This window comes from Triplophysa dalaica, chromosome 7 (assembly GCF_015846415.1).
Source record: "Triplophysa dalaica isolate WHDGS20190420 chromosome 7, ASM1584641v1, whole genome shotgun sequence".
In the NCBI taxonomy this organism is placed as follows: Eukaryota; Metazoa; Chordata; class Actinopteri; order Cypriniformes; family Nemacheilidae; genus Triplophysa; species Triplophysa dalaica.
Window position 1 is genome coordinate 25,015,348 of NC_079548.1, and position 14,296 is coordinate 25,029,643.

At 34.9% G+C, this 14,296-nt stretch overlaps 2 protein-coding genes across 4 annotated transcripts in view; both read right to left on the reverse strand.

Annotated features, from left to right (window-relative positions):
* Positions 1 to 320: 320 nt before the first annotated feature.
* LOC130426666 (uncharacterized) lies at positions 321 to 11,701 on the reverse strand. 3 transcript variants are annotated; one of them, XM_056753556.1, is made up of 14 exons: positions 11,647 to 11,701; positions 10,122 to 10,202; positions 9,807 to 9,921; positions 9,636 to 9,710; positions 8,630 to 8,743; positions 7,879 to 8,013; positions 7,306 to 7,389; positions 4,605 to 4,703; positions 4,215 to 4,298; positions 3,571 to 3,666; positions 3,232 to 3,330; positions 2,799 to 2,827; positions 1,803 to 1,823; positions 321 to 1,239 (listed from the first exon to the last, which is right to left on the reverse strand). In XM_056753556.1, exons 4-14 carry the CDS (start codon positions 9,703 to 9,705, stop codon positions 1,102 to 1,104), a joined length of 969 nt encoding a protein of 322 aa, XP_056609534.1. In that variant the 5' UTR covers positions 9,706 to 9,710; positions 9,807 to 9,921; positions 10,122 to 10,202; positions 11,647 to 11,701; the 3' UTR covers positions 321 to 1,101. The 3 variants fall into 3 exon arrangements, with proteins under 3 accessions (XP_056609534.1, XP_056609536.1, XP_056609537.1); XM_056753558.1 differs by having other exon boundaries at positions 9,636 to 9,921; XM_056753559.1 differs by lacking the exons at positions 9,636 to 9,710; positions 9,807 to 9,921; positions 10,122 to 10,202; positions 11,647 to 11,701 and adding an exon at positions 9,280 to 9,370.
* Positions 11,702 to 12,317: 616 nt separating this feature from the next.
* LOC130426665 (uncharacterized) overlaps positions 12,318 to 14,296 on the reverse strand; it is a 29,701-nt gene continuing 27,722 nt past the window's right edge. Inside the window, exon 18 of the mRNA XM_056753555.1 lies at positions 12,318 to 12,440. The gene's annotated coding sequence lies outside the window, so the exon portion shown is untranslated. The remainder of the gene's footprint in view (positions 12,441 to 14,296) is intronic.

Consider the following 14,296-nt stretch of genomic DNA (forward strand, 5'->3'; position numbering starts at 1 on the left):
ACAAACTATGAGTTCGTGTCATGTAACAGACGCCTGTCTTAAAAACCTTACTTGCGGATACATTTGGGCGGTCTTGGTCAAATCTGATGTAGATTTGTGGGGGTGTAGTTACACGAGGCGTTTCAGGCAGATCTGGGTGAGCATTCACTTTTAGATGGAATGCATCTTTTGTTCTGACACTTCTTATTTTTACAATTTTACGTGTCTAATACATGCACTTTTTATACAGGCAATTTATAAGACAGCAAAGAGACAGAAAAACACATATTTGTGCTATATGACCCATTTAATACCAGATATTTAAGAGCAGGCAGTGTGTGGTATTTAAAATTATTTGAGAAACATACACTTTCTGTGGAGTATCACTCAAAATCATAAACAAATTTTGACAAAGGAAGATTTTAGAGGGTTTTGCATCTGAACCCTTCAAATACTGTGGAAATAGCAGCTGGACTGGATCTCAGAAATCATTCTATACTGTATAACAATAAAACGCAAGTGTATTACAAACAGAAATATACAAATCTTACACATAATTACACTCATTTTCAATTCGCAAAAATAAAAAAGCATCGTTTCCCATCTTGTTCGCTATCAGTACAAGTGTTTCCCGATTCATTTGCTAACAGTATCGAAAATCTGCTCTCAAGCTGTGGTTAGAAGCGTAGTATCTTTTTATTATGACATGCAAACTTACATCATGCTTTTGAGCAAAATAAGCAATCACCATACAGTGCATTCTATATTAATCATCCTAAATATATACAAATTCCATGTTGTGTCTTTTGGTTTGGCAAAAGAGTTAATGAGGAGCCTCGAGGACCTGGGGGAAACAGTTTTAACAACCGAGAACAAAAATAGGATAACAAACTTAATCTTTACATGCAATGTACATTATTACAGCAACAATTTGACATTAATTCCATCTGTGCGTTTTTATTCGTAGATGTTATTACTCCACCACCTGTCTGAAGTCATCAACTAGAACCAACAGAGTTAATATGGTTTCGGGAAACAGTCATGACAACACGGTTCATTTCCTCAACGATGGATTGAATTAAATCGGTGTTGTGAAACGCACCCCTGGTAGATGATCGTCTCTCATGTTTGTGTTTCCATAGATTCAGGTTGAGTTTCTTCTTCACTTCTATCAGTCTCTTGTTTATTCAGTTTAGGATTCATGTCAAGAGATTCTTTGATCTGTTTTGATTCATCAGTGGCTGGAGTTTCTGGTGAATTCTGAGTTGGAGAAAAGACAAAGCACCCCATAAGAGACTACTGTATGATACAGTATGAGACCACGGTTTGGCTGATACAAATCTGCTGTTGCACATTATCATAAGCTATAAAGGCAAACGTTTGCTGCTTTTAACATGACAGGTTAGCGATTCATTAGTGAAGAGCTTGAGAATATGTATGTTTTTGGGGTCAAGTTAGCCGATCAGGATGAATACAGATATTGCGGCCTTTGGGTAGCCTATTAAATATCTTACTACTTATGGCCCAAACTGCTTTGTGTCAAAAAAGGGAGACAACCAAAAAGTGAAATGCTGTGTTACTTCAGAAACACAACTGAGAACAACATCTCTCTAAACATTAAGAGAATAATTCAAAACAATGTAGACTGTCTTCATATAATACTAACCAACCTGAGAAAACCAGTTCAGGTTCCAGACTGATTCCAATGAATGTAGTTTAATTTGACCTTGTTGCATTCTTTGTTCACAAAAATACATTATTTAAACCAATAATTTTAAATGTATAATTATAAAACTCAGTAAAGCTTTATATGAGGTACTCACGGTAGAATGTTCATCAGATTTCTGTGTGAATGAAGCCATGAATAATAAACAATATGTCACAACATCTTTATACTTTTGGACAGTTATTCAACAGTTGATTTGTTTCTTCTCATTACTTAAAGGGGTGATATGACAGGGCTAAAACGAATATTATCGTTTGTTTAAGATGTAATGCAATGCGTATGCCCCTGTGCATGTTTTTATCTCCACTTTGCCCCGCCTCTCTGAAACGCGAAGATTTTTACAAAGCTCATCGCTCTGAAAAGTGGGTTGTGCTATGATTGGCCAGTTAACCAGTGCTTAGAGATTGGTCGAATACCGCAAGCGCTTGACGAAAATTTTACGTAATTTTAAAATTTTACCATATTTGGAACATCATGTTCCAACGCAGTAGTACTGACAGGTACACCCACCTTACTTGCATATACATTTGAGTGGTTTTATTCAAATCATACCCCCAACTGACGTAGATTTGTGGAGGTGTGTGGTTACACCAAGCTTTTCAGGCAGGTCTTGGTGAGCATTCACTTAGAATTTTGCAATTTTACGTGTCTAATACATGCATGGGCGACTTATAACACACCAAAAGACACATAAAAACACCTATTCGCATCATATGACCCCTTTAAATAAATGAACAAAATCTTTCACAAATATGTTAAAAATTCTGGATTTACATATGAGAGACTCTAATTCATAAAAATGGTCTTAATAAAATCTGTTATATTGAACATAATGATGTTCTTCCTTCAATGTTGCTATTTTGATACTACATCCTCATTTCTCACTTTATCTCAGGAACTCTTTCTATTATTGCAGAAAATGATAATGACAAGGAATATAATTTACAAAAACAGTAACCAAAAGCTTTTGCTTTATCGTGATCTTGAACCCATACTAAAACATCTAACATCATACATCAACATCATAGTTTAATATTTAAGGTCAACTATCACAAAAAAAGATTTATATGTTTACATTATATTTGATACCAACCTGGTAAGACCCCACACACGGTTTGATCCCTGTTCATTCAGAGCAATGAAGAAAAAGATCATTAAATTATTATTTAGACAATGCTCTCAGCAGATAAACCTCATATCAAATCAGTCTCCAAAATAAAAACTCAGTAAAAGTAGAATCACTGAATATTAAGAAATGAGAAAAAATGTTGATCATATCAGATACACATCAGTCCTGTAAGTCATTCTGGATAAAAGGGTCCACTAACTGCCTTCAAACACACACAATCAATCAAACACCAGCTACAGACACAATAAGGCAAAGGGGGCATGTGCAACAGAAAGTTTGATTGATTGAAGTGTTAAGACATTTTGTCATATTGAAGAAAATCAAGTAAAGGAGGAAACACATCATGATCAGGAGTAATAATAAACAAAATGTCAAATGAAGTTCAGCTTGTACTCACATGGTGCAAACACCAGTAAAATCAGCACAGATGAGATAAAGAGAGTTTCACAGGAAAATGTGACGATTCTCAGATCACCCATCGGACCTTCACCATTAACTGAGAATAATATATTTAGAAATTAAACTGGAGGCTGTTTTGTTTGAATGTTTTTTAAAATTCTGACAATAATTATTTTTGTCAATTATAATTGCTAAAATACTGTTAAAATATGGGTAAAGCTGAATTCTAATTTGATCAGAATGACTTTGAGATGAAGATAAAGAGTAAACTGACTATATTTATATAAACCATTTTCAAAGCAAGTTAAAGATATATGATATTAAACTGTTTGCTCACCTGTTTTCAGTATCAGTTCTGTCATCAGAGCAACAGCGCTGATTAAAACAACACCAACTGATCCAAACACATACACTGTGATGACACGGGGAAAATCTGTGAATGAACACATTTCACAATCATCATTTAGAGTTAATAAGGCACGTTAAGAACCATAGCAATATACAGACAAAATTACTATCAGTAAAAACACACATCTTGATATTGAATCCCCTTGAGGATTTGATATTTATTTTAATTCATGCAGAGTTCTAATTGTTTATAGAATTCATTTACATTTAGTTAATTATGTTATGTTTTCATTCATTCTATGTTTGTGTTTTCATGTTTCATAGTTAAATAAAAGTATAAAAAAGCTTGTCAGTTAATTACTAGTCTATAGAAATGCCTGTCCGTATAGTAAGTAAATACTAAAATAAATAACAGTGATTAATAATAAGAAGAAATATGTGAATACACACACACCATATGTCTCACAACAGATTCATGTATTACTATAGATTCATCAATAAAGGGCTAGAGAATATAGGAGTGGAAGATTTTCTTCTGGAGAGATAAATAGATGGGTTTGGAGACAATAAACAAGAGCTGATAAATAAACATCACACAGAGAAGATGATCAAATCGGATGATTAATACTGTACCTGTATCTTCAAATGCCAAGGAAAAGTTCCAAATTGTCCATAATACTTGAACAAACCCCATCATACAGGCCCATCCAACACGATCTAAACAAGGTTAAAAACAATGTAGCACAATTTTTTAATTTAAATCAGTAGAAATGTGTATTTAATGTCTCAAGTTATTTTACAGTTACTATAACTTAACTTGGGCAACATGTGTTAAGAACCGTTCCATTTGTGCATGTGCATTCATTGTTTTGCAGAAAAGGAAACATTGATTAATCCCTTTCCAAAAAAAAATGATTATCTTTAAAATGCAGTATTCTGATAAAGGAACGTTTAAGAGCTTAAAGAACGTTTGAGTTAGTACTGTATGCTTACATTTAATTCTAAAGAAATACATGAATATACCTTTTTCCTTTTCCAGTGCCATGGTGTAGAAAAACATCATTACTGTAGTCACCAACAACATCATTACAAACCAAACTGATCTCATGACCAAAGGTGAACCTAAGAAATATAATAATAATTTTAACAGCAACAAAGCTTGACTGAATTGTAAAGACAAAACTTGAAGATCATCAGTAGAAACATGGTGACCATTTGCCATAAGATCCCATTTGTAAACTATAATAGTTGATAAATAATAAATAAATAACAATAACTCTGAAGCGTCTTTAGCAGCTACTTCTATATTAATGGTAATTTCAACATTTATCAATAGATTTTTATATCAAAAGCCACAAATACATCTCTGCTACAAATAAACTCTTAAAATTTGGGTATGTATACCATACCCATAATGCACCTTGAGGCACTTACTATTTTCAACCGTCAAACTAAAGAGAAGATGAGGCAGACTTAATGCATCATCAGAAGAAAATGGCGGACAAGGAATAGTTGTGACCGAATGTTGTCTTGTGTAACCGTAATCTGATACTGAAAAGTTTGGGGACTTCCTTGCTTCTGGACAGGGACTGCCCGAGACCACATAAGACTTGCAGGTATGCTACGATGTACAGTTTCGCATGGCAAGGTTTATGAGCATATAAATGTCACTGAAACCTCATTGAACTCACAAGGTCTGCTTGCAAAGGTTAAACGATTGTTACGAGTTTACGGCGATAGTGATGAAGTCTTGTGTAGGTGATACCTGTGCTTGCAGATGAAGTTATACCAGTGTGTGCATGATACTTAGCTTTATGTGCAAGCAGAGAGACGCTGAGAGTGAGCATGATACCGTCACCCAAACGATCTCAATAAATTGCTGTTAAACCTTCAAATTGCTATGCTGTGCGTATGGGTCGAACACAAGTAATTATTTCAGAGTTGACATCAACATCTTTCATGTAGCTCAGCGGTAAGAGCATCGTGTTAACAGTGCAAGGTTGTAGGTTCGATCCCGGGGGATTGCAAATACCTATGTATAAATGTATAGGATAAAGCAATGTAAGTCGCTTTGGATAAAAGCATCAGACAAATGCTTAAATGTTTATGTAAACATTACGGCTGGTGTTTTTTTTATGGCACATTTAGTCAAACTCCAAAGAAAGGGTTAAACTTAAGCAACAGTGCTACTCTATGAACATTGGTTTGTTACTTTTGAAAACAGTGTTCTTTAAGAGAGCTGATAACTTTCACTCAGTAAATGAGGTTTGTTAAGATAAAGTCCAAATGAATTATAGAAAATCTAACGACGAACTCAGTCTGTTGATCTTTAGTTGAAGCTGTAGAATCTCCCAGAACTTCTTGTTGTTCCAGTAGTTTTGGTGAGTTGACTTCTCATCCGTCTCTCCTGGCTGGATCGCCAAATTGTTCGATTTTCTTGAATTTGGCTGAGCACTCGTTGGGTTGCTGGCCAACGTATTAGAATGCTTCTAATATGTAAAAGAAGAGTAAGCAGAGTTCGGGAGAAAAGCATTTATTGAAGATGCTCGTGTAGCATATCGGTCTTCTGGAACTTAACCCAAGGTACAGTCTGTTTGACCAGACTTTATACCTGGCAACAAATGGCTTCAGACAATAGACAGATACCATGAGGACCTCCTACTGGAGAACTTACAAAAGACAGGATGAAAGGGCCATCAGTTGATCGCACCTTACAAATATATGTTAATTACAGGTGGGGCACAGACACAATCAATGTCAGACAAACATACGAAATAATGACACACAATCCTCCAACAGTCATTTTGAAATTATCGCGTTGCAGGTTAGAATCCACCTCTCGTTTGTTTACATTTTCACATCACATATCATACAGGCATTTATTTTCATCAAAATGAAGAAAGTATTTCAAAAATGCCTAACAGGTGTTTAATAATAAAGTGTATGGTAAGGTAAGGGGTCGTAGGAGCTCTTTATTAATCGACATATGCCGATAAATTGGCATTTTTTATTTTTATTTGAACAGTAATATAATAATCTCATCTGCCTACGCCACATTTATAAATATTGGCACATTTATAATATTTGTTACGTTATCTGTGAATAATATAAAAATGTTCTCCATGTGCCGGTGTTGTGCAATCGCTTTTATTGCACTAAATATCCACACGTCTTTTGGATTATGCCTACTACTTCTGCAATAAACTGCGACAAGGTAAGACATGAATTATATTTAATCATGTTTGCTGTTAATTAAATTTTTTGTTAGGCCAATATTTTTCACTCTCACCCGTTTAACGTTGTCTTTGGTAACTGTTATGACAACATCTGGCAGTGTGTTTGAAGCGATTGTCTCACACAGTATAAATAGCAGATGGTTTAGATATTTTGTTGGATTCGCCCTTTTGCTGCAGAAATAAGAGCTTTAAAAAGCATATCTTAAACGATATGAGGGTAGTGTTGGTTATCTGAAGTCTTTGTGCATGTTCGTGCGTTCAATCACATTTCTAATTTAAGCATTTGCCAGATGCTTTTATCCAAAGTGACTTACATTGCATTATCCTATACATTCATAGGTATGTGCAATCCACTGGGATCGAACCCACAACCTCACAACTCTTACCACTGATTAACAGTAACAGAATATGAAGATAAATAGATAAACTATTGTGGTGATTTAATTCTGCATTTATATCAGAGATTAGAAGATAATTCAATCACTTACAGCCCACATTCCGCCCACATGTAACATCCCAATTCCATCTTGTCGCTGTAAGTATCACAGGTAAAACTGCTACAATGAAGAGACCTGAAAACAGAAGAATGATTCTATTAATACACTGACTGACTGGCACAGATTAGACAACACATCAGTCTCACTGCATAATATGTCATTTTGTGTTTTGATGAAAGATCTAAACACATCAGTTATGGTTATCATCAGTTATTATCGCTAAAGTATATAAAAGTTAAGATATTTATATCTAGTATACATATAAATAGGAATTATAAGAAATTTTATCAAAAGCAACACCACTTTTCAGATTTGAATGAATGTTAATGAATGCTGAAATCTCAAAGTGTTGTGCTACATTTACTTTTTTGCATTTGGCAGACGATTTTATCCAAAGCGATTTACATTGAATTATCCTACACATTAATACATAGGTATGTGCAATCTCCTGCTCTTAACTCTGAGCTAGAGGAAAGCTGTACTATCCACGTAAAATATTTAAATCCCTGCAATAATTTTATTCACACCCCAATGCACGTATATAATTTATAAAGATGATCTCACCTCCTCTGTCTGATCCAAAAGAGTAGAACATGAGGACTAATTGTAATGACGGCAGCACATCCAAGAATATATTAGCCAGAACATTAAATACTTTAATCACCAGTTCACTTAATTTCCCAGAGATTTTGCCAAACACTGAATAAAAAAAAAATACAATTAATAAAATGATCTAAATGCTTGATTCAGTTTTCAAATAATGTTGTGACAGTTACGGCAGACTTTACAAATTAAAAAATTGACCTAATGACTGAATGATAAGTGAAGAAACATATTGTACAAAAATATCAAATAACAAGAACAACTAATAACATTATCATCACAAGACAAAACTCAAAAACAGGATTAAATAAATTCCCCAAATAGATGTTGTTGTGTGAAGATTTTCCAAATGTATCTATGTCTAAACCAATCATAAAACAATAAGTAAGGATAAGATTACTGATCTCGGAGAATATTTACTGTTGCAATGAATTTGTGAGCATGGAACGATGTGTTTAGTAAGAAAATGTTCACATTTCGGCGAAACCGGCAGGACTACGGCTGAGCATTGTGAAGTAACTCTGTGATCATGCTTCTAGAAAGTACAAACGTTCACAAAGCTTTTTTGCATATTTCTTGATGTACCTTGAAGTGATTTCGTAAAGCATTGTGTTTGCTCTGCTCTTTATAATAAACATGCCACTGCCTCGCCTTGGACACTTGGGCAAGGTTTTATGAAAGAAAAAAAAACAAATAAGTAAAAAATACTCACTGTAAATACTGTAGAAGAGATAGAACAGAAGTGCTAATACAAAGAGGACTTTAATTATAAGGGCTTCAAATCCAGCATAATTTAGACTTTTCCCCCAGGCAAGGTGAAAAAGTACTGAAAGACAGGAAAAGATGAAATAATAATTACCAAATATGAAACTGGCAAAATATTAAAAATAAAAAATAAAGATTTTAAGATCCTGTTCACCTTATTTAAAAAATTCATTTTGTTTTAACACCATTGAATAAGGTTTGAATGCTAAATGTTTATATTTTAAAATAACATTTGTCAATAGGTAGATCAATTTAACATTTGATGCTTGTTCAAATTACTAACTGTAAATAAATCAAGTTAATGAAAGACAATTATTTTGAACTGAATCCATTTGAGTTGAGATACACAAAGGACATTAGTTGTATTAAAGAAGCGGTATAGAAACAGGATTTCCACTTCCCCTCATACTTTACACAGGGTTTAATAGGGAAATTAAAGTTGCAATTATTTGTTATTATATGCATCCTTTATCAAATGATAAAACAGGGATATTTGTTCATCAAAAGAGTTTCTGGTACGTTCATATTTTTGCGGGTTACCATTGTGGTTAGGTGTGTAGAGCATGTGGCTTGGGTTGATATCGGAATATAATTTACCTTAAATCAACCTTTATTGGCCTTTTCTCAGTCTAGTCGAAGTTGATAGGTTCTCAACACAAACCCTATCTGTCGGTTTCGACACAACCTCGAAGAGACCGACAGAAAGGAAACTGCAGTTCGGGTGGAGGCTAGTCATTCCACCACAGGGGAACCTAATCCCACACATTAAATATTTGAGTAGAGATAACATATTTCTGTTATGTGGAACCACCGTCCGTATTTTTTATTTATTTAGTTTAAAGTATAATTATAAGAAGTTCATTTTAAGCTAACACCTTACAGAGAAGCCATTACTGGTGGGTTTAGGTTAATGTTTGACACTATCTGATGGGTGAAATTTCAAAGGTATTTACCTGAATACAGAACAGATGAGAACACAATATATTCTGTGTCATAACTGTAAACCAGGATCCACGTTTTCATAATGCCTAAAGAAATGTCATAATGGAAATTAAATAATCACTGACACAAATGTCTGTGCATCTATTTATGATTCATTTTGTGATCTTTGCTGATAAACTGACAATCATCAGAAGTCAATCAAACATGTGAACTGTTGAACATATGGAGCAGTCCAGAGCAACATGACAGGTCTGACAACATAAAGAGCACAACAGCAGACCGCCTCATACACAGATCCTAAAACACAAACTTGTTTGAATCACAACACTGTTTCAGATATTTAAAAATTTAACAAACATATTCTTTGAAATTATTTACTTTTTGGTCCTGCAATTAATACATGAAAAACAAAACATGTAATAATGTAAGACTGATCATTGAAGAAACAGTACATGTCAACAAATAGATCCAGCACTATAATGCTTATAAACACTGACCTTCAGAAACACCAAAGAAGACAAAAGCAAAACACATGAAGATATTTGGACAGAAGACCAGTAACAGATGAAGATGAAGAACTGTGTCAAGAGAGGAAACACTTATAAATGCCTAAATAACATCTAAAAAACATGTTCTTTTTATCAAACAACCTTCAAAGAAAGAAATCAAACACTCAAATGTTCATGTTATCGTCACGATCACCAGCTGAGTGACCTCTAAGACCCACTACTATCACCAGGTCTGCCAATATACACTACACTTACCATAATCCATTGATGTACTCATCTTTTGGATTACATTAATCTGTGTTGTTAACCTGTGCCAGTCTGCATATTTAAACCCTGTTGTCACTAGTGATGGGAAATGAAGCCTCAAATGAAACACCGAAACGTTCCCTTGGCTGTTTCGAGATAACATTCAAAGCTTCAAGAGCGTCGGAAACAGCGCCCAGAGAGAAGCAACCAGCTGATGACATCCAGATGAATTTATTTTTATGTGTACAAATAAAGCATAGAGTACAACATGTGTGAATGGTCATTACAATAAATTAATTTATCCATTCAAGTGTGGCAATAAATATAAGCATGAGTTAATAATATTTATACGATTCGGTAGTGTATACTGTACAGAATATGCTAATGCTCACAAGCACATAAACACACACACGTGAATATGTATATACAATACTTTCCATGCATTATTATGTGTGACTAAAATGTGATTAAGACTCGTTTAAAAGCTCTGGGACGTTCTGACATGCAAAGCTTCGTTTGTCATGGTGACGTAATTTCTCCGTTATTAACAAACACTGTTCATCTGCCACGCCCATTTTTGCTCGACACACGACCCGATAATAATGTACAGTATATTCTTTAATATATAAAAAAGAGGAATTTATTCATTTATGTTCCAAATAAATTAGAAAGTGTATTAAAAGAAAACATATATGGCAATTTATCAACAAGCTTGTCACCCATCTGAAAGATTTAAGAAGCCCTTTGACTTTAAATATATATGACATGATCCTTGTTATGAATTAAAGGAATAGCTCACCCAAAAATTTAAATGTTGTTCACCTCCAGTTGTTACAACTTAATATACGTTTGTTTATAGTTCTGAACACAAATATAGATGAATGGTAGTGTACAACCAAGCCGTTTTTGGTCACTAGTAACTTCTATAGTAGTCTTTTGTCCTACTATGGGAGGGAACGGTGACATAAAATGATTTAAATAAAAATAAATGTATATCTCCCTTCGTTCATTTGTTTTCAGCACAACAAAGAAATCTATACAGGTTTGCACCAACTGGAGTTTGAGCAAATGATGACAACCTTTTCATTTTGGGGTGAGCTGTTCCTTTAATCGTGTTTAGGACATAACTAAAAGCAACTGGTCTTATACTCTATATTTTTTAATATTTAAATTAGAAAATGAGAATCAGATTGGGAAAGATTTTTACACTTGATATATTCCATGAGAACCGTCAGCCAATGAATGTTTTTGTGTAAAGAAAGTTTACCTGTGTTGTTTGATCTGCAGTAGATGAGAGAACAGAAGAGAAGAGCAGATCCACATGCAGAAATACACAGAATCAACACCATTATGTGTAAACCAGACAAACCTGAAACACACACAAACATCAGTTACTGGACATAATATATAACTGTTCATGAATCAGGATCTTTTTGTCTTGTTCAACATTCAAAGTTGTCTATGACAGTTGTCTAGTGGGCTTCGGCAGGCGACTGACATGTGGAAATACTGGTTGTCTATCTGTAGCCAACAACATTTCAACAGTATGAATCTGATACAATAATGTGTTTTTATCATCCACATACATACAAAAATAAATGCAAGAATACTCATTGTATGAAAACAAATCTATTTTCATACCGGTGGATTAAAGAAATTTTGATTTAAACAAATGGTGAAACTTTTTTCATTAAATCCAGAGACAGAAACTCATGTAATCAAACTTACGAACACGTTTCAAAGATATTTCCAGCACAGTTTCATGAGACTCGTGTCCACTGTGAACTGTACATGTGTATCTTCCCATATCTTGAGGTGTCACATGCTTCAACAGAAGAGAAAAATTTCCATGTCTAAAGTTATCAGTGAAGAAATGAGCTCTATCATCAAAACTCTCAATATCTCCATCTTGATACAGAGAAATAAGAGTCTGTGAGTCTGATCTTTTCCATTCCACCTCCAGATCCTTCAGTGATGAGAGTGAATCAACAGAACAGGGCAGAAGAACTGAACCTCCCAGAGGAACAACCAGAGGACCTGACGCACCTTTTAATGTGAACCCTGAAAAAAGACGTTATTCATTAATAATTGTTAAACAATAACTGTTCAAATATACAAAATATTGCGTAAAATATCTAGCCTATCAATCAAATACCTTAAGTTCTTATCAAACATATCGCGTTACCAATAGAAATTACGATAGCAAAGAGAAGGCTGCTGTCCTGAACTCACATAGACATAAATTGTTTTAAAGTGACAACACAAACAAATGTTACTGTGCATGTGCGCATCCGTGGACTGCCCTTAACTTCCAGTACACATTCACAAACAATTGAGTGCCTGTAGATTATTTCTGATAAGAAAAAGAAACACGAAAGAACCATTAGTTGGCAAAACTTATCACTCCGTTAAATTGAGTTTAGACTGTGAAACCAAGTTCAACCGCTAGATGTCAATGCACCAGTTACATTCAACACACACACATGTGAGTGAAGATATCCCACCCGTGTGTGAAGATGTCCCTCCCATACCATACCATACCAGCGAGCTTCCGGTTCTCAGGCTGTTGTGAATGGTCGGTCCCCCTCTCAGTGCCATGTATTCATTAACTTTGGCGCCTTTCCCAGATGGTGCACTCTGGTCTTGTGGATATCCTCTGAGTCTATACTGACCTATAGGGCACTAGGCACATACACTCACCTAAAGGATTATTAGGAACACCATACTAATATTGTGTTTGACCCCCTTTCGCCTTCAGAACTGCCTTAATTCTACGTGGCATTGATTCAACAAGGTGCTGAAAGCATTCTTTAGACATGTTGGCCCATATTGATAGGATAGCATCTTGCAGTTGATGGAGATTTGCTCCCGTTCCACCACATCCCAAAGATGCTCTATTGGGTTGAGATCTGGTGACTTTGGGGGCCATTTTAGTACAGTGAACTCATTGTCATGTTCAAGAAACCAATTCGAAATGATTGGAGCTTTGTGACATGGTGCATTATCCTGCTGGAAGTAGCCATCAGAGGATGGGTACATGGTGGTCATAAAGGGATGGACATGGTCAGAAACAATGCTGAGGTAGGCCATGGCATTTAAACGATGCCCAAATGACACTAAGAGGCCTAAAGTGTGCCAAGAAAACATCCCCCACACCATTACACCACCACCATAATTGCATTAATGAGAAATTGAATAGGTGTTCCTAATAATCCTTTAGGTGAGTGTATTTCTCTATGATAGAGAAGCTGTGTTATTCAGGTTTAAGGAGCCCAGGGACATCTAGATATAAATCTTCACCAAAACATGGCTTATTACTTCATTAAGAAAATGCCGTACATTCAAGTTTTTATTTTTGAATAGCTTGCATTATAGAAAATAGATAAACCATTATGTGAATAAGAAACTTATTAATTTTTAGAAATCGCCCAAAATAAAAGGTACGGGTGTAAATTTAAGATTTTTCTTTTATGCGAAAAATAATTGGGATATTAAGTAAAGATCATGTTCCATGGAGACTATTTATAAATATCATACTGTAAATGTATAAAAACTGCAAGTGACGTCATTGTAAAAAGGACCTATAGACACGCGTGGACACGCTGATAATTCTTGTCTAAATGTCTATGGACGTGGAGAACTGTTTGTATGCGGAGGTTACTATGGTTCTATGTTGTATGTAGGGAGCGTGGAGCAAGTCAACTTCAATCACTGTGTGAATCGAGTGCAGTGTTTACAACTCCTATGGGGAAGTTTGTGGGATGCAGTACTTTGAGTAACCGCTAGAGTGTAGTGTTGTGCCGCAAGTCATAACTGCATTTGTCATACAAGTCATACAAAACTGTGGGTGATAGAACCTGATGCATATATCTTACAGTTTGTTAATTACCTGAACAATGTTTCAATAAAGGTGATAC